This window comes from Neofelis nebulosa, chromosome 15 (genome assembly GCF_028018385.1).
Source record: "Neofelis nebulosa isolate mNeoNeb1 chromosome 15, mNeoNeb1.pri, whole genome shotgun sequence".
NCBI lineage: Eukaryota > Metazoa > Chordata > Mammalia > Carnivora > Felidae > Neofelis > Neofelis nebulosa.
This window is the reverse complement of record NC_080796.1, coordinates 46,369,392-46,393,030: the sequence shown is the minus strand read 5'-3', so window position 1 is coordinate 46,393,030 and position 23,639 is coordinate 46,369,392. Positions and strand designations below refer to the sequence as shown.

General features: G+C 54.3%; 1 protein-coding gene across 3 annotated transcripts; it reads left to right on the top strand.

The window, feature by feature from the left end:
- The first annotated feature begins 2,061 nt into the window (after positions 1–2,061).
- On the top strand, positions 2,062–21,928 carry TMEM9 (transmembrane protein 9). 3 transcript variants are annotated; one of them, XM_058700229.1, is made up of 6 exons: positions 2,062–2,110; positions 2,608–2,709; positions 3,806–3,897; positions 9,628–9,736; positions 12,063–12,194; positions 20,889–21,928. In XM_058700229.1, the coding sequence occupies exons 2-6, from the start codon at positions 2,644–2,646 to the stop codon at positions 21,039–21,041; spliced, it is 552 nt and encodes a 183-aa protein (XP_058556212.1). In that variant the 5' UTR covers positions 2,062–2,110; positions 2,608–2,643; the 3' UTR covers positions 21,042–21,928. The 3 variants fall into 3 exon arrangements, with proteins under 3 accessions (XP_058556212.1, XP_058556209.1, XP_058556210.1); XM_058700226.1 differs by having other exon boundaries at positions 2,608–2,718; XM_058700227.1 differs by lacking the exon at positions 2,062–2,110 and adding an exon at positions 2,117–2,194 and having other exon boundaries at positions 2,608–2,718.
- The last annotated feature ends 1,711 nt before the right edge of the window (positions 21,929–23,639 follow it).

Genomic DNA, 23,639 nt, shown 5'->3' with positions numbered 1-23,639 from the left:
AGTGTATTTCAGGAAGCAGAGTGCTGGCTGCAGGGTTTGCAGACCGGGGGATGATAGCCCCTCCACAGAGACACCTAGATAGACTAGATGGAGACAGGAGATAGCAGAGACAAGGATAATTTTTTTTTTTTAACGTTTATTTATTTTTGGGACAGAGAGAGACAGAGCATGAACGGGGGAGGGTCAGAGAGAGGCAGACACAGAATCTGAAACGAAGCTCCAGGCTCTGAGCTGTCAGCACAGAGCCCGACGCGGGGCTCAAACTCAGGGACCGCGAGATCATGACCAGAGCTGAAGTCGGCCCCTTAACCGATGGAGCCACCCAGGCGCCCCGAGACAAGGATAATTTGACACCACAGTCTGGGGCCTGAGAAAAGCAGCAGGATGGAGGCCTGGCTTCCATCAGATGAACAAGATGGTGAATTCAGCATTGGGCACTTTTAGTGTTGGGTGTCAGAGGGGCATGCCTTGGAGGTGACTGGGACTCAGCCCAATTGCTTTTGTCCCTGTGAAGTTCCCCACCTCCATATAAGAGATGAATTGGGAGAAGGAGGGTATTTTTCCCGTGCCTGAACTGTCCCTTCTGCCCCCATGTGGCAGGCATGCTTTCTCTGCCCCAGCTTAGTCACCCAAGCAGCCATTCTGACCCCCAGAATGAGCTAACATCTCCATTTATAGATCCCTCCCCTGCTTTGTGCTAGCCTGCCCCTGGTGCTTTGCACATAAGGATCCATTATACTCTCACAATAACCCTGAAAAGTAGGTAATATTAGCCCCATTTTATGGATATGGAAACCAAAGCTCTCCTAAAGGATAAGCCAACCACCCAAACCCTCACATCTACGACAGGAGGAACCAGGATTCCTTCCCTAGTCCCTGAGCTATGATTTTGTGTCACACCATTGTGCCTCCTGCCTGCTGTCCAATGAGGTTTAATTGAATACTACCCAGTTCAGTTTAGCAAACATTTCCTGAGCACCCACCAAGGGTAGGATAGTCTACCAGGTGGTGAGGATTTAAAAAGGCATAAGACATGAGTCTGGTAAAGAAACATAAACCCAACTACCTCCACACAAGGTGTCTAGTGTGCCTGTGAGGGGCTTAATTGTGCCCACACCCAGCCCATATGCTGATTCCAGCCACCAACATCAAGAGCGGGCCACATCAAGCCACTCCCTGAAATCCCCAAAATTTCAAAGCTGAAAGGGACCTTAGTATCCAACCAAATAATTTTACAGATAAAGACACTGAGGCTCGGAGAGGGGAGGTGGTTTTTCCCAGGGTAACATAGCTGCTTAGTGGCAAAGCCAGGGCCAGAGCCTCGGTGTCCTCACTCTGGGTCTGGTACCCCAGGCTCAGATGGCTTCTCTTTCCTTCACAGCTGGCAAGAAGTTCACTTCTGTCCCCCAGCAGCCCAGACTTCCCTCTCTTGTCCCCAACCCTCCACTCCCCACTCCCCATGCTGGCCTTGCACATCTTGCCCCAGTCTGCCAGGTCCAGAACCGGTACTCGGGGCAGTGAGACCAGGTAACCGGTGGCCGGGCACACGCCTCACAGGCCCAGTCCTCCACTTCATTGCCACCCCTGGTTTCCTCCTCCTCAGGGAGGAGGGTGGAGGGAAGAGTAGAGCTGGGGTCTGGCAAAGTCTTATGCAGCAAAGACATGGATCCCTAAATAACATTTCCAGATTGTGAGCGAGGACAAAGCCCTTTATTGGATTTTTAAGGTTATTGTTGTTACTAGCTTATTGTGTATAAAGTGCTTTCTCTTCAAAACAACAAGGTGAAACAAGCTTAGTCCCTCTCCGATCCTCCGCCTTTTATAATACAAGGAGGGGCCAAGCACTACAATGGTAGTTTTACAGGCCCCACAAAGGCAAGACCCTTCCACGTTTTGGCCTGGAAGACTGACTGACGCTCCCTTTTCTTGTTTGGTCGGGTTTGAGAAATGCCTTCCTCTCCCTTGCGCCGGAGCCTCTAAGCCCGGGCGAAGGTGGGTCTTGTTACCTTGGCGATAGCGAGGTTGGGCTGAGAGACTGCTCCGGCAGCCAATAGAGGCCGGGAGGGGGCGGGACCGGCCGGGTCTTCTGCAGCAGCGGCGGGGCTCGCAGGTTAGCGGACGGCGCGTTGGGGGAGGGGACAGGGGTCGTGGGGGCACCTGGGGATTCGGGGACGGCCCAAGACCCCTAGATTAGGTGGGCACTGGCCTTGGCGGTCGGATCGGGTCTTCCAGCCTCTGCACCCAAAGTTTTCGTCGGGCCTTGAGCGGGGAGGAGCTGCCGGGCGGGCGGAGGCAGAGATGGCGGAGGGCGGTGGAACGGAATGCGAGGGTCAGAGCACGGAGCGTGGCCTGCTCCTCGGGACTCGAGGCCCCCTGCGGCTGTGTCCCCGAGAGGCCTCTATTCTGGGCGCTCCGGGTGGGCAGTCGAGAGCCGGAGACTTGCGGGAGAGGGAAGGCAGCATTTAGCTACAGGGTTTTAGGAGGCCCTGGAATGCTGAGCCCAGCCCCCAACCCCATTCCCACGTCCCGGCTAGACGGACAAGGGGCCGAGAGTGCCGACAGTGGTGTGGTCACCTTTCCTTGCCCGACTTCATATCTCTTATGCAGGTGTCCGGTCTGGTTGGCACCCCCAGCCTGCCAAGCATGAAGCTCCTATGTTTGGTGGCCGTGGTCGGGTGCTTGCTGGTGCCCCCAGCTCAAGCCAACAAGGTGAGGGAGGTGAGACAGCAGCACCTCTTGCACGACCACCCTCCCTGCGGACAGGGCTTCCCCAGGGGTAGCTGCTGTTCCGCCCTGCCCCTCTCACTCGTTTATGGGCCATACTTTTGGGACTCGCAGGCGCAGAACTGCAGGCGTCGGGAAGGGTGGAGTGAGAGGAGTGGGGTGGTGCACAGAACATAGGTTCTGGACCAGATGGAAACCGAGGTAGGATTCCAGCAAGGGAGTTTGTGTTTGAAGGAATTATCTAAGTTCCCCATACCTTCCTTTGCTCCTGGGTTAAAATAACTATGGTTATAATATCCACTACTCTGCTGAAGGAGAATCAAGTAATACAGTGAGTAGAAATGCTCTTTAAGTGTGAAGTCCTACACAGTTGGAAGTTTCTGTTGCCAAGGGTGACCAGCCTAACCCACCCTAAGCACTGGGACTCTGGAGAAATTGCCATTTTTTTTCAGGGGCATATTGCCCGGAGCTGGGCAGCTCTGTGGTATTTGAAAATTTTGAAGATCCCCAAGGCTTTAAGTAAGGTGGAGTCGGAGGGTTTGCTTGCAGTCTCCCTGGGGAATTCCTGATTGGAATGAAAATATTTGTGGTGTTGTTTCTTACCCATTTCAGAGAGGAAGAACTTTCTAAGGGGTTGCTTGGGTATTCCCACAGAAATGACCCTCTTTCTCTTGTTTACTTCTGCCCTCATCCTAACCTGGGAAGTTGGAGATGGGACGATGGAGGGGTGGGGAGAAAGGGTCTCACCATCAAGATTGCTGGACAGAGGTGCACATAGCAGATGTGGGGCCCAGAGTAGAGGACTGTCACTTTGCTTGCCACACACATCCCTCCTCCAAAGCACCCTACTAGGGAATGACAGCCCTCGGCAGCTCTCTGGGGGTCTCGTTTGCCACCTGGATGGTTTACGTCTTGAGGATCCTGTGATATTAGCATCCTTCCTGCAGAAGCCACTTCTTGCTGAACTTGGGGATGGGAAAGGTCAGAGCATTCATATATAGAACAGGGAAATGAAAGTTGAAAGTCTTTGCTAGAACCTGAACCCATGGGCCCTGTCTACCTGATATGCTTTTTCTTCCAGAGCTCTGAAGATATCCGTTGCAAATGCATCTGTCCACCATATAGAAACATCAGTGGGCACATTTACAACCAGAATGTGTCACAGAAGGACTGGTAAGGCACTGTACAGGCTGGGGGCGCCTGGGTGGCTCGGTCGGTTGGGCGGCCGACTTCGGCTCAGGTCACGATCTCGCGGTCTGTGAGTTCGAGCCCCGCGTCGGGCTCTGGGCTGACAGCTCAGAGCCTGGAGCCTGCTTCGGATTCTGTGTCTCCCTCTCCCTCTGCCCCTCCCCTGTTCATGCCCTGTCTCTCTCTGTCTGAAAAATAAATAAACGTTAAAAAAAAAAAAAAAAGGCACTGTACAGGCTGGCTCATGGCTGCTTCAACCAGTTGAACTTACAAGTGTTTCCTGGGATTCTTGGACTCCTGGAGGATAAGCTTGCTCTCTCATTCCTATGGACAGTGTACAAAGCACTGTTTTGTCCATGGTCACACAGCCAATTGGGAACAGGGCCTAGGTGCCTTGAATTCTAGCTGAGGGGTTCCTGGTCAGAGAAGTGGATGTTGTTATTTTGCTTTGGTTTGGGTGTTTATTCATATATGCAAAATGGTGGCAGAGAAATTGGGAGAGGTTGTTAGTATGCCCGCATACTGTGGGATCTTTTGTGTGCTTTCGCAAAGCTCTGTTATGTGTGTTATTCTGTGCCAGTGTCATTAACACCTTGTGAGGTAGGCGAGATAGGTAGCGTTCCCTTTTTATAACTGCAGAGTCTAAAATCCAAAGGGGAATTTTAAATTATACTCCTGGAGTCCTGAATTCATTTCTAGATGCTTCACGTTAAAAAAGAAATGAAGAAGCACAAATACAGAGAAAGGAGACCAGCTTGATTAAAGGAAGTTTCAACACATTGTCCTAGAAGGAGTGATTTAAGGGAGGCTCAACGAGGGGAGGGTTTGGGGACATCTGGTGACTGACAAAGACCAGGAGCAGGGCTGGCATGCTATGGGAGGTGGGGCGCATGGGAATGGGAATCGGTTATGTTCCATGTGGTTTTTTGGTGTAGAATTGGAGCCAATAGAAACAACTTTAAGGAAAGCTTCAGGGAAACAGATTTAAGTGTGAGCTGAGGAAACATTTCTAATCCAGACTGTTTTAGGAGCTGGGAAGCCCCATCCTTGGAGGGATCTGAGCACAGATGGGGTGATTCTTTGCTAAGGGCACTGTTAGAAGGGATTCACATCATGGGGAGGGGATGTCCAGGTCAGTGCACCTGCTTGGTTGTACGGCAATATCATCAGGTGGGCTTTGAGAAAATACAGATTGCCAGCACCTTCTGCCCCCCAAGATTTTGGATTTTGTTGTTTTTTTTCTCCCCAGCTTTATTGAGATACGTTAGACGTAGAACTTTGTGTAAGTTTAAGGTGTATAGCCTGGTGGTTTGATATACATACTATGAAATGATTGCCACAATAAGGTAAATTAACACCTCCGTCTCCTCACATAATTACCTTTTGTGTCTGTGGTCAGGACATTTAAGATCTACTCTCTCCACAGTTTTCAACTGTATAATACAGTATCGTTAACGATAGTCACCATGCCCTACATTAGATCTCCTCCCCCCTAAGATTTCAATTCCGTAAGTATTGGGAGCAAGAAGGCAGGGGTAACATTTTCTTAAAGTTCCGTAGGTGATCGTGAGGCAGTTTGTTCAGAGAAGCATTTGGGAATTTTGAATTTACCCAGTTCTGAGATAGTCTGAGTGATTTTCCGAGAGGCTGTCTAGTTAGATGCACAGGCTGGGGATCTGGCTTGCCTTGCCCTCACTCTGGGTCTGCCATTTGCTCATTCTGTGACAAGTTACTTCCTCTCCAATGTACTTCGGTTTCCTCATCTGTAAGATGGGCGGCAGTATTTTGAGTATTAAATGTGTGTGTGTGTGTGTGTGTGTGTGTGTGTGTGTGTGTGTGTGTGGTATATGTGCTTGTACGTGCCTGTGTAAGTAAAGCACTTAGACAATGCGTGGCACATAGTAAGTGCTGTATAAATGTTAGCTAATATTAATATATATTATCATGTGTTATTAGAGGCCGCATAGATAATCGTCAGACTTACACCAAGCCCCAGAAAACTTGAGCTCCTCCCACAACATAGGTAGACTGTTTCCCTCTGGTTTTGCCTGTCCTGATGGAGTGACAAAGCCCTGAGACATGAAGTCCTGGGAGGAGCCCCTGTGACCTCCTTGTATGTTGGGGTTATAGCTCAAATAACATCAGGAAATGATCTGATAGACTGTCAGAGCCCCACGGCAGGTAATAAGACTACATCCCACAGGCAACAGCAGATTTTATTAGCAATGTCTCTGCCCTGGGGTTATACTATGGTCTGAAAACCCAAGTGTGGATGCCCACAGAGAAACGAGTCTTGTCTGGACCTCTCAGGCTGTAGTTTATCTTCTCCTTAGAATTCAGAATTAAGGGACTGCCTAATGAACAATCTTAATGGAGAACTTCGAGACAGTTCCATTAGGGTGGTAGGTGCAAACCGAGGCTGGACAGATTCTAGGACCCAGCGACACTGGTGACACTCCCTTAGTAATGGGATGGGGCTTGACATGTGGTCTTAGGGTCTCCGTGCTAGGACCAGAGGAGTCCAGTTGTGTCTTCAAGTCTCTGCCACCTTGTCACTGTGCTGTCACATTGGTCCACAGCCGGGGCAATACTTGCACCCTCCTTTGTGGTGCAGAGTGAAGCCAGAACTGCTTGAGCCGCAGTCCTCACATTTAATGGCATTTATGTTCCTGCGGTGCTGGTATCCTGCCATCTAGTGCTGGTAGTTCATAACCACATGCCTGTAGAAGGGCAGAAACCCTAACAATGTTGCTCTGTTGGTGGGCCTGCCGAGGAGATAATGTATTAGAGGCCATCCCAGAGTAGGAAGGAACCAAACAGGTTGGCTAGTTCAGTGTCTTTCAGACTTACACAAACTGAACCTTTCTATCAACAGAATCTGTTTTGGAAACACAACGTACAAAACAAAATCAGAACCAGTGCCGAGAGGGACCCGTCCCTCAGCCCCTCCCTCAGCCCACCTCCTTGCACAGTGGTTCTTGCGTGGTTCTAAGAGAGCACAGCTTGAAAGACACCGATGGAGTTCAGCCTCCACTTATAAATGAGGAAACCGAGACCCAGAAAGGGTAAATAAATTACCTGCCATCACAGAACACAGAGAAGAGCAGAGAATTAAACCCAGCTTATCTTTGTAGACCTCTCCCCTTAATGTCCTCTGGCCAGTCCTTGGAGTCATTTGATAGCACTGATCCCCAAAAAGGTAAAGGAAAGCCTTAGAGAGCAGGATCATGTTTAGGGTTTCACTGACTCTCAGGAGGGCCAGAGCCAGCAGAAAAATTACAGCTTTTCGTTTACTGTTGCCCTAACCCTTCTAGAAACAGCCTGTTCCTGTAATAGCATTCCAATTTGAAGAACCTGGGTTGGCCCCTCCCAGCTCCCCCTGACACTCCACCTTGGCCTTGGGGGTAGTCCACATATCCTCCTGCAACACTGGCGTGACCTTCTAAACCACGACCCCGTGTGGCTCGGAAAGGAGGCATCTGGTCCTCAGGAGGCTTGTAGGGACTTCCTGGAAAAGAGAAGGTCCCAGCAGTGATGACCAAGTGTTGTGCGTGAACCTGGCCTTGCCCATCAGCCCCCAGAACTGGCAGTGTGCAGGGTCTGGAAATGATGCATTTAGTTACGGTAGAAGAGGACCCCTTCGTGCAGCTAGGAGTGATGTGGTGAAGTTGCTACCCAGTGGTGAAACTGGAATCGTCGGAGGTTTAGGTGAAATCACATATGCTGCGGGCCAGATTTTTAAGGGGATCAGAGGATTTTAGAGGACATCTCATTTTTATGTCAACACTTGATCTTCACGTCACACGTCTTTGATGCCTCTGCGAAAAACCCAGCCTGAGTCGAAAAGGACCCTGGATAGCTCAGCACAGGCCTGGTTGTTTTCAGAGAGCTATGCGTGACTCTTGCAGGCTTCCTGTTAGACCAGAAAGGGCCTTAAAGGTCATCTGGTACAACCCCTGCATCTCAGAGAGGAGAAAATAGGCCCAGGGCCCCAGACACTCAGCGGCACAGCCAGGACGGCTCAGACCTGGCGATCCATGGCAGTGTGATGCCTGGTTCGCCTCCGTGAACCTCTGAGGGTGTGTTTGACCTTTCCTGGTGGTAGTGATAAAGGCGCATCCTCTAGGTCATTGGCTTACTGTGGTCTGTGAACCATACTTGTTGAAAACCTGCCGATCTGAAGGGCTGGGGCTGATCGAGAGACCCAGATAAAGAGCTGAGCACAGGCCCCACTGAAGCTGAGGGTCAGATGTAAAGATGAGCCAAGGATCAGGGTTTGGGTCCTGACCTCATCGTGGTGGAGATGCCACTTTGCCTTCCTGAACCCGCCGCCTTTTCAAATGGGCCTGTGATCTTTGGCTCACCTTCTGCAGGAGCCCTGTTAGGGAAAGGTGGGCTAAGTGGGCATACTGTTAGAACATGGGATTCATTTGGCAGTCACTTGTTCACTGAGCGCAGCTCTGCCAGGGTGCTGGAGATGGCCTCTGTCCTCAAGGAACTCAACATCTCCTGGGGGCGACTGTACAAATAAAGGTGAGATCACAGTACAGTGTGGTCAGTTCTGTGATAGAAATGAGCAGAGGGAGAGGTCAGGTCTTTGAGCTGGATCTTCAAGGATGTGTAGGATTCAGAGCATGGAAAAGGAAGGTGGCAAAGCCATGTATTCCTGGCAGAGGGCGGGAGATGTATCAAGGAAGGGAGCATGGCTCATTCAGAGAAGAGTCCAGAAGACCAGCATAGCTGGAGGAGGATGGGGAGCAGGTTGAGGGGAGGCAGGGGATGGAACTGGACAGGTAGGCGGCCCTGGAATCAGGTGGATCAGTAGGAAGCCGAGGGGCAACAGCTCAGTTCGTCCTCACCCTAGAGGCTGGGTGGAGACATTGAACCAGCTTTAGGCTTTAAGCTGGGGGTGACATGACCAGAGTTTCATTTTGGTAACACCACTCGGCTGCCAGGTGCAGGTAGTATTGGCACAGGGCCAACAAGAGCAGGAGAGCAGTGGGGAGGCTGGGTCATTTGCCCAAAGCAAGCATGATGAGAACTTCATCTGAGACACAGCAGCGGGAGACAATAGAGAAGGTGGGTCTTAGAAATGTCTAAGGGGATAAAATCACTGGCTTTTGGTGGATTCATAGGTGAGAGGAAAAGGCAGTGTCAAGGTGATTGCCAGGTTTTGACTTGGTCAGTGGAGTGGACAGTAGGGGTGCTTTCTGCTGTTTGGAACACAGACCCCGGGACTGGGGGGTTGGGGCAGAGGGGCGGAGGGGTGGACGTAGAGTTTGCGGACCCTGTGGGGTGCTCCTATGGCGAATCCAGTGGGCAGCTGGACGTAGGAGGGCCCCGGGGCGGTCCTGACTAAGAGATTCTAGTCTAAGATACCAGTCTAGGCCTCACCAGCTCGGAGTTGAAAATCTTTGGAATGGATAAGCCCCAGCAGGGGAACCATAGCAGGAGACACGAGGGCAGCTAAGGGTAGAAGTTTGGGGAACGTTAGCGTTTTTTGTGCCAGCCCTGTAGGCACTTTGGAGAGCTGGTTCGGATGGCCAGTGGCCAGGTGCTGTGAGGCTCTGAGTTGGGGAAGGGGGCTGGCGCCAGCCTGACCCTTATAAACTCCATACTCCCTGGGAACACCCTCACCTTTGCCCAGCCCCTCCCCTCCCAGGCTGCCCGCTTCCTGTGGCCCTGCTCCCACCGCCCTGTCTGTCTCCGTTGCAGCAACTGCCTGCACGTGGTGGAGCCCATGCCGGTGCCCGGCCACGACGTGGAGGCCTACTGTCTGCTGTGCGAGTGCAAGTATGAGGAACGCAGCACCACCACCATCAAGGTAGCCCGGCTCTCGGGCCCTCCCCCCCCCCCCCCCCCCCCCCAATCCCCGGCTGCCCGGCACTCACTGTCTCTGGCTGTATTCTGAGCATCCCAAGTGGCTGTGGGACCGGCTTCTGGGTTGGCCTGGTCACAGATGCAGGGGCCCGCTCCCCACACCTTCTTGGAGCCAGCTTTCTCCTCTGATCTCTGTCCAGTGGCTCCCATTACACGGGGGCGCTGGGAACCTGGGAGAGGTGTTCAGTGTCACTCTTTTCTTTCCAGTCTTTCCCTTCCTCTCTCCCATTCCTTCAGGGAGCCTCCTTCAGGTGCCTTTTATGTTCTGGACACCGTGTAGGATGCTGCTAATAGAGCAGTAAGCCCGCCCTCCTGGAACATCCAGTCTACCGAACTCCTCAGAGTCCTGAAAAGCTCCCAAGAGCTGTGGACAAGGGCGAGGTGTCTGCGTGGGGCAGCTGGGCAGGAGGGGCTTCAGCCCTGACCCTCGTTCTCCTAGGCTGTTGGGTGAATTCAGGAGAGAAGTGGTAGACACGACCACTCCCGTAGCGAGTGAGGACGGGGGCCTTGTTCTTTCCTCTGCCTGAGGCGGACGCAACAGGACCACGGCTCACGCTAGCAGGGTCTCGTCCACCCACAGCCCCCCCGGGACTCCTAGTCTGTGTTCCAACACCTGAGCCAGACCCCGTCTACCGATTTCTAACTTAAGCCCTTCCTGGCCAGGTTCTGTGGAGAACCTGGTTCTGTAGAGAGTCTAGAAATAGCCTCGAGAAAGGAATTTGGGAATTTAACGACACTGCCTCGTCCAGGTTTCTCCTTTTGAGGCTCGGGAGGGGAGGCGATGCTCACTGCTGTCCTCCCAGACCAGGGAGCTGGCAGCACCTTCCCTGCCCTGCAGTCCTCTGTGTTCTCACCTTTCTCATGGAAAGCAGCTGCCTATCCCCCCGTCCTTCACTCCTTTTATCCACCCGCCTGACCCAGCCACTCCTGGAGCATCTTTCTCCTGCTCTGAACGTGCTCTGGGGCCCCACCCTCTGGGGACCAGGTGGCTGAGACTGAATTCTGAGCCAAGTGTCCCCTGTCCCTGTTTGGCAGAAAGGGACTTCCCGATACGGGGACCTCATCAGACACACTTCCTAATCCCTCAAATTTCCCTCCAGTCCTCCTCCCAAGGAGCCTCCCCCTCCCCCCAGCTTTAGCCTATTAGAGACTCAGTCTCCACTCCCCTTCCCCTTCCTGGGGTACAGGCAAGAGGTCTGATCATTTGCCCTGTTTAAAGAGGCATGAACGCTGATGCCCCAGTCAGGGAGGAAGTTGGTCCAGTTGAACTTGACCTTTGAGCTGAGCTTTGACTTGAAAGTCCCAAGGTTTCTTTCTTCCTTTTATCCCTCCTCGCAGTCCATTTAGGGTCAAGGCCGGGTTCAGAGGCCAGTGATGGCCAGGCATTGTGAAAGTAGGAAAGCATTTGAGACAATCAGTAAATCTGAGTTCAAGTTACATCTCTCCCACTTGCTAGCCTTGGCACCTAGGCTGAGCGGTTTAGCCTCACGGTTCTCAGGTGATGGCAGCCGCCCAGGGGGCATTTGGACACAAGCAAAGGTGCTTCTGTAGTCCCAGTAACTGAGGTGTATTAGTAATGCCATTACAGGGACTGAAGCTGCTAAGTGTCTTGGAGAATCCTGTCTTAAATGCCCAGAGTATCACACTGGAAACCTTGAATTGGCCTCACTGAATCTATCTTCTGTAAAACAGAAATTATAGAAATTACTCCCGGGGTGACCGCCGGGAGGGGGGAGATGTAGCCTCCAGCCTCCAGTGCACACCTTGCCGGTCTGTCCCCCTCCACCTGTTGGCGTGCCGTCTCAGGACCGCAGCTTCGCACCTGTCCATCCCGTTGGCGGGGGGAGTGAGCCCTCGTGCCCAGGTGCTCGGCCTCTGCCTTCAGGCCTCTTCACCAGCCGGTTCTTCCTTGCTCTTAGTGTCCGATTGCTTTCCACCCTTTCTTAGAGATATCCCGGTAGCCCTGTTTCCCCGATCCCCACCCCTGGGAGCATCTTGGGGTGTCAGAATCCAGATGTCTTCCTTCATTATCTGTTGTTTTTATGTCCGCCATTCTTGGGGGGGTCCCCTCAGTTTTAGGGCAGAGCTGGTACACATGTGGGATACGGCACATTCCCTTCCCTCTTGCCCTCCAAGCCCCCAGTGTCCTCGCCCTTCCCCAGTGCGGAAGTTGAGGCAGCTGCGCCATCAAATATGCACAGCACGGGAATGGACACGATTTGCCCTCCTGGCCCAGGATGCTCACAGGACAAGCTGGCTCTTTCCCTCAGGTTACCATTGTCATCTACCTGTCAGTGGTGGGGGCCCTCTTGCTCTACATGGCCTTCCTGATGCTGGTGGATCCTCTCATTCGAAAGCCGGATGCATACACCGAACAGCTGCACAATGAGGAGGAGAACGAGGTAACCGGGGTTCTGGGCGCCAGGGCCCTGCCAGTACCTCTGCCCACATGTGGGGTCCTGGGCCCCCGGCATGCGAGTCCCCGGGGCAGAACCAGAATAGCATTACAGAGGCCTCGTTGAGGATCCGTGTCCCCCACCCCCCATACTCCAGTTCGCTCTTGTGTTCAGTGTCCCACACGTCGCCCTGACTCTAGAGTTTTCCTCGGCAGGGGACTGCCCTTTGCACTTCCAGATGAAGCGCAAGGTGGCCCTACACATCTCCCGATGTCTGGCATCAGGCAGCCTCAGGGCATCGGCGGGGGGAGCCGTATGTTCCTGGTACCCTGCCTTTCTAGGCCTAGGGGGAGTGGGCCAGCCAGGGCCGGTCACACGTGAACACAACACGTGACACTGGTTGCTCAGACCCTGGTGTCAAGCTTTGGCAGACTTGGAGGTGGCAGGTTTGTCCTTTAGTCATTCTGTAGTCCTCTGCGGAGCACCTGCTCGATGCAAAACACAACCTGGGCGCCTCGAGAGGAAAGTAGGATTTTGAGAGCCAGTGAGGAGTAAAGTAGGTAGCGGTGCTGAGGTGGGAAATCACTGTGTGTGCTTGAGGAATTTGGAGCGTTCCGAGGGTAAGGTAGGCAAGAGGAATAGTGGCAAATAGAGCTGGCCAGTAGGTTTAGGCCAGATTATTGTTGGCCTCAGATATCAGGCTCAGGAGTTTCAACGTCATTAGATAAAGGAGATGGGGGACCACTGGCACCAGGCAGCCTGCAGACCCTTCAGGTCAGTCCCGGCATGGCCAGCAGCCACTCTTGCCTCTTGTATGTGTCCCCATGCTGAGGGGTTAGGGGTGCCCTGCAGAGGAAGCCCTGTGCGGGGCAGAGGACGGCTGCAGGAAAAAAAAAAAAAGTGAGAAGTGGTGCATGTGTAGCCGGGCCTGGGCAGGGGTGTGATGAGCCAGCACGCCGCCCGAGGGAGGCTCCTCACCCCGCGCGCCCGGAGCTCCCCCTCTATGGGATCACACAGCCACCACGACAGCCTCAGAGCAGTGGCATCCGAAGGCAGGGCAGGTCTCACTGCCACTCTCTACCCTGAGGGACGCGCTCTGAGAAGTTGTGGAAGCACAGACCGGTCCGTTAGCTCTGTCCTTGGTGGCTCCGGCTGCTGGGAGATACTGTTTATCCCCAGAGTGAGGGAAGGAGTGAGTGAACCAGCGCATGCACAAAGGGGCTTCTAGGGGCGAAGCATCTCAGCCATGTCCTGGGAGGGTAAGCTGAAGCAACTGGGAGATGTTTAGCTTAAAAAAAAAAAACAAACAAGCCAAACTCAAGGAGATACGTGACAGCGGCCTTCGGATAGCACGTCTTCAGAAGAGGGCTTTGCTTCGCCCAGGTAAAGCCAGGGGTACGAGGACCCACAGTTGGGAGTCACGAGAGGGAGATTTCACGAGATCTAAGAAGGAATCTTCTTGCAGATGACACCGCTGATAATGTGTCGGGTGGGCTCCCTTGTAAGCGAGTGCGTTTGGAGTCACGAGAAATCACCAGGCATCGGCTAAACTGCCACCAGGCAGTCGGAATTTAGAACATTTCAGGCACTGGATCGGAGGTGGGCAAGGGCGGGTCCCCCACCAAGAGGGTCCAGGGCTCAGACCTCAGTGTGCAGCCATTGTGGGTCTTAGCCAGCACGAGCAGGAAGACGAGGCCAGGAAAGGAGGGAGACCTGGCCATCCCATGGGCCCTGTTGCTTCTTTTGGGTGTGTGCCTGGACCATCCCCAGTGTGCCCCCAGCCTCCTGCCGACATGCGTTTGGCCAAAGGGGGAACAGAGAGGCTGAGCCTCACCCCTTGGAGCTGGGGCCTGGGAGCTGGTGGCACTGGCGGCTGGGTGGTCTGTGTTCAAGAGGAAACCTTGTGTGCCTACCCGGTTATTAATGTGCAGTAATAGCAGCTCTGATGGGGAGGAGCGTTGCTAATAAACACTCGGCGATTAGGGGTAATGTGGTAATTGCAGTCCTGGCTGGGGGAGTAATTGAGAGATGCAGCCCCGTGATTACCCAGTCCGCACCGCGATTTCTCTGGAATGTGTGGCTCTCGGGCATGGCCTTGTTGTGTCTCCTGCCATCCTGGATGTGGTGCCAGAGGGGAGGGCAGCCTGCCATCCCTGGGTCTGGGTGCAGGCCCCTCTCCCCCAGGAGACCTGGGACGCTCCCCACTTGGAGTCTTAAGTCACAGCTGCCTCTGTTTGTATGAGGGGGCTTTAGGGAGAGTGGAGGGGTTAGATTTGGTCATCCAGTTCCTGAGAGCAGATCCTGAATCCACTGGAGCAGATCCTGAATCCAAGGGAAGACGTCCCCTGGGTGCAGATTTTGGCTGAGTAGGAAGGATTGGCCTACGAGGGGGTGCTGTCCAGCCATGTATCGTGGGTGCCTGCAAGGGCAGTGGGGTGCCTTAGGCAGCCCTCAAGTGGAAGCCGGCGAGCCCAGACTCCACACTGTTGAGGGGATTTCTGCCTTGGTAGAGAGAGGTGGGATGACACCCTCACCTCCTACCCCAAGGTTCTAGAAGGTAATAAAAGGTGTTCAGTCTCTGATACCATGACCCAGCCAGCTCTGCACAGATGTGGAGGGTGGGGCAGGGTGCAGCTCCTGGGTTACCCGGAGGGTGGTTAAAGGAACACCTTCAGGCAGCCGTGAGTGGGGTCTGTCCCCCCGTTGTAGCACTCTTAGCATGGATTGTCCCCTAGTCCCAGTACTCGGCCTGGCTCCCCATCCCCTCACCTTGTGATTCTATATGGTGTCCCCAACTTAGGTGTTCCTAGGTCATCCCTCCTGGGGGTTCAGCAGCACCATTTTTCTCCCATGGACATGGCGTCTCTTCTTTCCTCTGGACTCAAGAATCCTGCAGGTGGCGCTGTGTAGATTTGTAGACCTCATGTCTGCCCTCAGGGGTTTATGTCCCAAGACCGAGCCCCAACCAAAGGAATGAGCAGGGACCATGAAGGCAGTTGGTGAGATCAGGTCTTAGGAGATGGGCAGTCAGAAAGCTGGGTGCTCTGGGAAGCCCTTTATTAGACTGGGGGCTGGGTACTTACCCTTTTTTTCCTGTTAGTCTGGGAAGGAAGGCTTCCTGGCGGGGGGCTCTTCAGAGCCAGCTCAGAGGATGGATGGGACACTGATAGCTCAGCTGCTGTAGGGACACTGGGGTCAGTAGTGCCCAAAGGTTTCATCTCTCCAGAGACCCAGTGCCCCTAGTCTCGGATGTTGAGGGATACTGTGCTGACCCACCTCTCTCAGTGCACTTGGGGAAAGGGGGGTGGGGTGGGGTTGGGGGCAAGGAGAGCAGGCCCCAAGGCCACCTGGCTGAGCAGCAGCAGAGCCAGGGCTGAGGCTGTGTCTCTGGGTTCATTGATGGTCTGGAGAATGTTTCCCTTAAGGAAGCGAAAAGGACGGGGTCTCCCCTGGGGTAAAGGATTTAGCCTTCACCCTGTAAGGAAGAAAGTTGGAATAGGACCTCTCAGTTCTTTGAAAGTTCTCCTGGGCCCGTACAACTCAGTGACCTTGAAGAGGAAACTGTCCAGTTTCTGGTGCCCCCACCCCACCTCTCACCTTGAGTCTGGGACCCAGTCAGAGATGGATCTAGGGATTGGATCACTTCCCAGGTTTGGGGGCCCTTGTCCCCATTCCCCCAACTCCTGTGGCCAGGAGCTCTCCTGCCCTGGGGCGAGAGGTCTGGAAGGGGAAGGGAAGCCTCCCCCACAGCCGCAGCCCCAGCGCCTGAGGAGGGAGATGAAAGCCTGGCGTGTTCCCTTTGAAAGTGCTGGCAGGCCTCGGTGGGCCCTGATTGCTTAGCGCTGCCTCCCCTGGGATTCCGGCAGCATTAGGCTTAATCCCCAGGCTCAGACACCCTTTGAAAGGAGGAAGCAAGCATGTTTGCTGGGACAGAAACAGCAAACAGAGCTGTTTTAGATGTACAGGTTTGGCCCTCTTTGAAGAGAGAAATAAGGGCTTCCATGAGGCTCTGGGTGTCTCTGCTTCTTGCAGCATGGGCCCCTGAGCTCTGCGGGGTCCTCAGAGATCTCACCCCACTGGGGCTGGGTGCAGCTCCAGGCCCCCTGTATGGGGGGGGTGTGTGGGGAAGCAAAGAATGGTGGCGACGACGAGGGCAGCAGCTGGGGGCACAAAGGAACCGGGGTGGTGAGAAGGCTCAGGGCCACTGGGATGGCCTCCCTCTCTGTCCACGGATAGGCGGGCCGCATGTGTGCTCAGGGCTCTCCCTCCAGGGAAGCTGACAGACTTGGAGATACACGCTGACGGGAACAGTCCTCCCACCTCCTCTGGGGATAGACAGAAAAGTATGTGATTCTAGAGCATCCGTTAGAGGACTCCCAGCACTGTCGTTGGGAGCAGGGCTCTGGAGCCACAGCTTGGGGTTGGAGTCAGACTCTGCCACTTAGTAGCCACGACACCGGAACCCTTAGTGTGGTTTCCTCAGTCTGGATTGGGTGCGATGTAATCAGGATCATGTGTGTTCCAGTTTGACAAATGTTTGTGCATCCTTAAGAATGAGGGGCCGCTGCCTGGACCGGTATGGCTGCAGGGCTGGGGGACGCAGGGGAGGTGAGGCCGGGAGTGTGCGCCTCAGCCAGCTCGGGGGCCTTGAATGCCGTGCCCACGAGTGTTTCATCTGTGAGGAGCCGAGTCAGCAGGCAGGGTTTTTGGGTGGGGGAATGGCATCGTGCCATGTCCTAGGAAGGTGACTGGGAGCATGTGGGAGTCAGGGAGAGCTTTGCAGCAGAGAAGCAGTGGGATTAGGTGACAGCAGGAAGGATTTGGGCTAAACTGGGAAAACGAAGGGAGGCTGTGTGGTCACTTTTCTGAAGGGCTTTGCACCAGGGCCATTCTTAGCTGTGTGACTGGGTAAGTGACAAGAGTGCCGGTCCTGCCCCCACTCCCAGGGCTGGGGACAAGGGTGGAGGGGCCGCAGCTCCAGGTGGGGGTTCTTTTTTCCTCCATCTTCTTGTCATCAGAGAGGCTTCGGCCCAGCCCAGTGTTGACTCAGAACCAGTGCTCCTGTGTGGGCTGGAGGGGCTTCATCTAGGCCACTTTGATGGTGGTCATCAGCTCTGGCCTGTGTGCACCAGTATCTGGGGCCTGCCAGGCCTGGATGGGAGGGTGGCTTGAAGTGCCTGATTCTGGGTGCCTTTACAGGTGCTTTGTTCTTCCTCCAATGTAGTGGAAAGATAGCAGCTTGCTTCTTTGGGTTTCCACATTGGCTCCCTCTTAGGAGAAACCAGCCAAAGAAGGACCCAGCAGAGTGCTGGGATAAGAGAATCGCAGACATGGTTCAAACCCCAACTCAGCCACCAAAATGGCTGTGTGACCTTGGGTAGCAAAATGATTCATCTCCCATAGCCTCAGTTTCCTCATCTGCAGATGGGAGTGATGTTTCCCATGTGCCAGTCTTGTAAGCCTGGGGAGAATCCACGTAAAGTACTTAGCAGAACCCACGGCACTTAGTGATGCTTGTCATCATCGTGCTAGTCTGGTCCCACCGGGCATCTCCTGGTGTCCTATCAGTATCCGGTGCCTTCCTCCTCTCCTAGCTGCCCTCTGGCCTCCCTTAGTTCCCGGATACTCGGCCCCAGAGGAAAGGAGCTAGATCGGAGGAAAGGGACTAGAAATGGTGCTGTTCTCCTCCTCCAGCTGCCATTCTGCCTGCAGAACGGGCAAGGGTAAGGCCCCGCTCTGGGCCGTCTCTAGAACAGATGTGGAGTCTTTAATACCTTTTAATCAGACTATTAGCAATGGAAACACGGAGGCTCTCAGCAGCAGCTTTCCCCCACTTAGGAGCTGTTTGTTAAGACTTTACATGAAGGGAAAACAAATGATACTGTGGTAATGCGGTGAATTTCAGCATGTTCCCTTAATGCTCTGCTCTTGGCTTCCTCTGGCTTCCTCTCCTCAAGACGTCCTCCCGAGATGCAGAGCAGTCGAGGAGAAGCAGGGCTGGAGCTGCCCCATCCCTCCAAGCCTGCCTGGGTATCCCAGCCCACACCTTGGAGCTCGCGCCTGGGCACTCCTTGTGGGACCCGGAAGGGACATGATTAGAGGTGGGGGCCTGAGGGGGGGAGGGGAGAGAAGCCCCTGCGGCCCCTGAAGCCAGAACAGCCAGGCCCTAGTGGGCCAACAGCTTCCTCAGTAGGGCTTCAGTGCCCACGTCACCTACACTGCCACACGGAGCCCTGTCCTTGGCCCCCCGTAGCCTTCAGCTGGCACAGCTGAACGGGGAAGGAACAGCATTGAAAGGTGGTACAGGGCCATGGGGGTTTTTCAAAGGCAGCTCCCTCCGGCAGCAGGCTGCCGGCTTTCTCCTCCTCTCTCCCACCTAGTAGAGCTAGGGTCTGCCATGAGTAATTGGAGCGTTTGCTATCTGCCAGGCGCTGCTAAAGGCCTTACTTTCTTTGCCTCATCAAGAAGCCGCTCTTGCAGTGCTCACCTTATGGATGGGGAAATGGGTTCAGAGAATGAGCTGACTGGCCCAGGGTCATATTCCGATAGGTGTCAGAGCCAAGACTCACAGCCAGGTTGGTTTGATTCCGGAGTATTCTTAACCGCTGAGCTGCGCAGTCCAGGAAGAAGGAAACTAAACATTTCCTGAGCTCCTACTCCGTGGCGGCCAGTACACTAAGAAGTCTGGACATACTGTTTTCCTTAACCTTGCCTTACCTGTCTCCTCATCCTAAACCGTGTTTTTCAAAGTATGGATCACAACTGTTAGCCCACGAAATCAACATACTGAGTCATGACCCGCATCTTAAAAAATGAAACGGAGCAGAGCAGAGAGTATCCGAATGCCTCATACTAAGTGTCTTGTAAAACTTTTAAATGGAATTCCTGCTGACAGTACAGTCAGAAAAGTCTGAAAAGACTGGCTTCGTTAAATTGAAGCTTGGAGAGGTAGTCACTTGTCCAGGGGCACAGAGCTGCTAGGTGGCTGAGGCCACCCGTCTGTCCCAGCTCCCACTTGGAGGCCTGTGAGATGGGCCCTAGGGGTCTGAGGCGGGGAGAAGGTGGCCCCTCGGAGCCCCGGCCTAGAACCCAGGAGTCCTGACTCCAGGCTCAATGTGCCCCCCGCCTCATGCTGACAGCACCTGGGTCCTTGATGTCACTGTGATCCTCAGCTAACCAGGCTGAGGAGGCCTTCCTCAGGGTTCTGGACTGGGGCTCCCAGAGGGCAGTGTTCCTTATGAGACAGTGACTCGGAGCTCTGCGGCGACGGCGAATTGCCTCCCAGCCTCACCCCTGGCCAGCCACCTCTCTGCAACTGCCAGCTCTCTGTGCCTCCCCTACCCTTGCCTAACCACCCCTCCCTTCTCCCCAGCCTGGCAGCTGTGAAGCGACAGAAGCCGTGCCAGCTCAGGGCATTAGAAGCAAAGTTGCATTTACTGGGCGGCTCTGGGCTTAGAGAGGTGTGCTAATCCCTTAAGAGATGTGTGGCAGCAGATGAGAGGCAGGGAGAGCGAGGGAGGAAATCCCCACAGGGGTGTGGGCCTGGCCCTCGGCTCTAATTCCCCCCAAAGATCAGGTTGGGGTCCTGCAGGAAATGCATGGGCTCCGGAGCTTCAGAGGCAGAGGTGGTAATTAGGGGAGCCACTGCCTTTGACAACAGAGCAGTTCCGAGAGCAGAGGGGAAGGGGATCAGTAGGGCACCCAGGGGAGCTGAGCCGTCCTGACCTGACCTGTCAAAGGGGAGTGGGCCAGAGCAGGCTCTGGAATGGGAGTGCTGGGGTCCAACCCAAATCCCCATCCCTGCCGGACCCCCTGAGTGAGGGGCAACCCCTCTTTCCCAGGGGGAGTAAGCTAGGTGTCCGGCGCCTGGCAGAGCAGCTCCCGTGCAGATGCCTCGGTGGGCCCGTCCTCCCCACTGGAGCACACATGCTGCCATGTCAGGGCAGCGAGGCCCTAAGCCCTGGGCCTTCCCGCTGTCCCTGGGCCGTGGCTGGAAGGGCGGAGGAGTCCTGCAGCCTTGTACCCGCCGTGGGGCCCACCGATACGTATCCACAAACAGCAGACGGCATCAAGGCCTCTGCTGACCAAATGAGGTGAACAGTCCAGGAAGAAGTATTCCTCTTGAAGGTTAGAAATAGGCCAGTGTGGGGGCGCTTGGTGGCTCCGTTGGTTGAGCAGCCAACTCATGATTTCTGCTCAGGTCATGCTCCCAGGATTGTGGGATCGAGCCCCTCATTGGGCTCCACGCTACACATGGAGCCTGCTTGAGATGCTGTCTCCCTCTGCCCCTCTCCCCGCCCTCTCTCTCTCTCTCTCTGAAAAATAAACAAGTAAATAAAGTAAAAGAAATAGGCCAGTGGGATGCAGCCGAGGACTCAAGCTATAGCTGTGTGGTGACTGGGGCCTCAGATCATTTTCCTCCCAGAGTGCCCCCTTTCCCAGGCCCTACCTTACACATTCTACAAACACCAAGCCTGCAGCTGGGCTGTGGTGCTGTGCTAGGCCCCATGGACCACCAGGCAAGGCCCTCAAGCCACCCCCAGCCATTGGGGAGGTCCAGCCTCCCGGTCTGCGGGGAGCTCAACCTTTGGGATTGCTCTAAGGGCATTTTTTTCTGTGTCAGGCTTTCGAAACCACCCCCCCCCCCAACCCCTGCCACCAGCTCACAGTGTCAAATCTCTCCCTTTTCTTCCACTGCAGGATGCTCGCTCTGTGGCAGCCGCCACTGCCTCCCTTGGAGGCCCTCGAGCAAACACAGTCCTAGAGCGTGTGGAAGGCGCCCAGCAGCGGTGGAAGCTACAGGTGCAGGAGCAGCGGAAGACCGTCTTCGATCGGCACAAGATGCTCAGCTAGATGGGCCGACGAGGTTGCCTCAAGGACCAGAGGCCACGGCCGCCAGCTTCTGGGGCTGGATGGAGCCAGATGCCCCCTCCCCCCACTCGGTGCCACCCTCCCCAGGTTTTCTCTTTAGAAGCCCGTGGCCATTTTCCCTCTCCTCTCTCTTTTTAGGAAAGTCCTAGTCAGCTGATTGAATCTGGGAAGAGTGATGGGGTCCCTGATCTCTAGTTTGCCTGCTCATATCTTGGGCTTAAGGGGAGAGGTGGTGGCCAGAGTAGAGCAGAGACACCTCAGGTGGCCTCAGGATTGGAACGGTCTGTACCTCCTTACTTCACCCTGGCCACCCTTCCAGCTCCAGATCTCGGAATGTTCTTACCCTTCGCAGGATGGAGCTGGGCCATCGAGGACTCAGTGTGTGGGAGGAAGGCAGTCAGCATGTTCTCCTTTCTGCTGTGGTTCTTATGGCCACCTTCCTCCCAGCTCCAATACCTCAGTCCTGCTCAGCCTGGTTCCAGCCCTCAGGATGGTTCTGATGGGGCAGCTGATGCCACTGAGCCGCACTGTGTCTTCAGGGCACACCCACCCGCTTGCCCCCACCCCCACTCTCCCGCACTCTTTCCCCAAGGCACGGTGGTGCTGATGCACCTTGCTCACTCTGCCACCTGGGCCCTCGCCCCCACCTCAGGAGGCCGGGCTGTCCCCCCATCTCCCCATGTCTGCACTGAGCCAGTTGGTGGGACCACATGACCATGGGCTGAGCAGCGGCTCTAAATGCTATAGCTCCTGTCCCTGGATTTCCACTCGTCTCTGAATTTCATTGTACCAGTGCATGGAGAGAAACGTTTGTCCTCCTGTTGTCTGTACCTCAAGGAAGCCATCATTAAATTGTCTTCTTTCTCTCACTTCCTGGATTTCAAGAGATCTAGAGAGCTAAGAGTGTTTCACAAGTGATGTGATAAACGCTGTGTCCCAGAGAAGGGACAGAGAACATTGTCCTTTAATAGGTCCAGGGAGAGAAGCAGAGCCTGGAAAGTCCTGGTCGGTGTGGCAGGGTCCACGGGGTCCGGGCAGAGCCCCAGGGCTCGCCAGGAGTGCCGCTTACTTGATGGATTGGAGACAGGCTCCTCACGAGCTCTATCCACTGGCCGTCGGGAATTACCTCGAAATTCTGTGTTTCCTCTTTGAGGGAGATTCCCCCTTCAACTCTGAACAGTCCTGATGTCAGTCAGTATCTTACAGACCAGTAAAAAGTGCTCACTTCGAAACTCGTGTGTTTTCCCTAGTGAAAACCCACGGCTCTTCAGAGAGGTGTGGGGCAGCAAGGAAAACAGAGCTGCCTGGGGGAAACAAATCTGAGCACCATCCAGGGGCCATCCCGCAGAGCCTGGCCCGGTGCCCTCCGTCCCATCCCAGAACATACAGTGCGGGGTGTGTCCTAGACCCAGACAGAAACGGTGCACCTAGAGGGACCAGCTGGATCTGATTAAAGTTTCTGCCCTTGGGTTGGGCCAGCAAACTTGTATTGAGGAGCTTTGTGTGGAGCCCCCTGCTGGGTCCTTGGTGAAGTGCAAGCTAAGAGAACAATGTGAGGCGCGGATTTCAGTTTGCAAAGATTTGCCCAAGTTCAGAGTCCAATACTAGTATAAAGGGGATGGGGGGAGGGGAGCGGTGACACACCAATTGGGCTTCTAGGAAGAGCGGAGACTTTGGAGTTGGCCTTGAAGCAAGCAAGGGATGCAGCGGAGAAGGGGCTGGAGTGATTGCGGGATCCTGAGCAAATGTGCTCAGTCAGCATGAAAGTTTGTGATGGCGTTGACAGGAGACACGCATGCCACGGGGAGGAAGGAGCATGGGTCCCAGTTCTGCCCTCTTCCTTTTCCTGGCACATACTTGGCACCTGCTGGGGCCACCGCTACTTTGGAAGGCCGGGGGATGGGGGCATTGTAACTCTTCCACAATGAGAGGTTGCTCTTATTTCAAGAGGCAGGCAAAACTGGGTCTTTTCAAAGCTGGGCAGGTGCGTGTGTTAACTTATCTAGAATAACCAATCCAGAAATTGGTGTCTAACGCTGCTGAGTCCCCACCAAACCACACCACCTGGGAGAAACCTCGAGTACCATGTTTCTCGGAGTCTTGGTTAAATCCTACAGATGATCCAGCTAGTTGTTGGTAGTTTTAAGGATTTAAAATGAAGCAAGCCACTATCACTAACTATAAATAAGCCAAGTGTGTAAAAACAAATTAGTATAAAAAATTAGGATGACTGTTCACTTTACATAAGGATTCAGCCAGTAGCCAAACATCTAGATATGCTTCACCTTACATACACACAAAATTGATTCTTAGGCAACTCTTCCAGAGTGTATCTCCTCTTTCTATGAACGATGAAAGAACAGGGAGCCCAGCAGAGGGAGAGTTTACTGCTCTGCAAGTCATCTGGAACAGGATTATGATCCCTACAGTTAATTACAGAAAAGATCGGAAGTGACACTCTATCCTATCTCATGTAGTACGCCATGAATTTTAGTGTCGTGCTCGGGAATCCTGTGTCTCCTATCAAACCCACGAGATCCACTGTTCAGTAATGCTCAGGCCCACCGGGAAGACACTGGG

Excerpts from the sequence above, each read along its gene's own strand:
- TMEM9 (XM_058700226.1), top strand. The coding sequence starts at position 2,644 with ATGAAGCTCCTATGTTTGGTGGCCGTGGTCGGGTGCTTGCTGGTGCCC. Across the intron at positions 3,898-9,627 it reads AATGTGTCACAGAAGGACTG|CAACTGCCTGCACGTGGTGG; the intron begins GTAAGGCACTGT and ends TCTCCGTTGCAG. Across the intron at positions 9,737-12,062 it reads GCAGCACCACCACCATCAAG|GTTACCATTGTCATCTACCT; the intron begins GTAGCCCGGCTC and ends TCTTTCCCTCAG.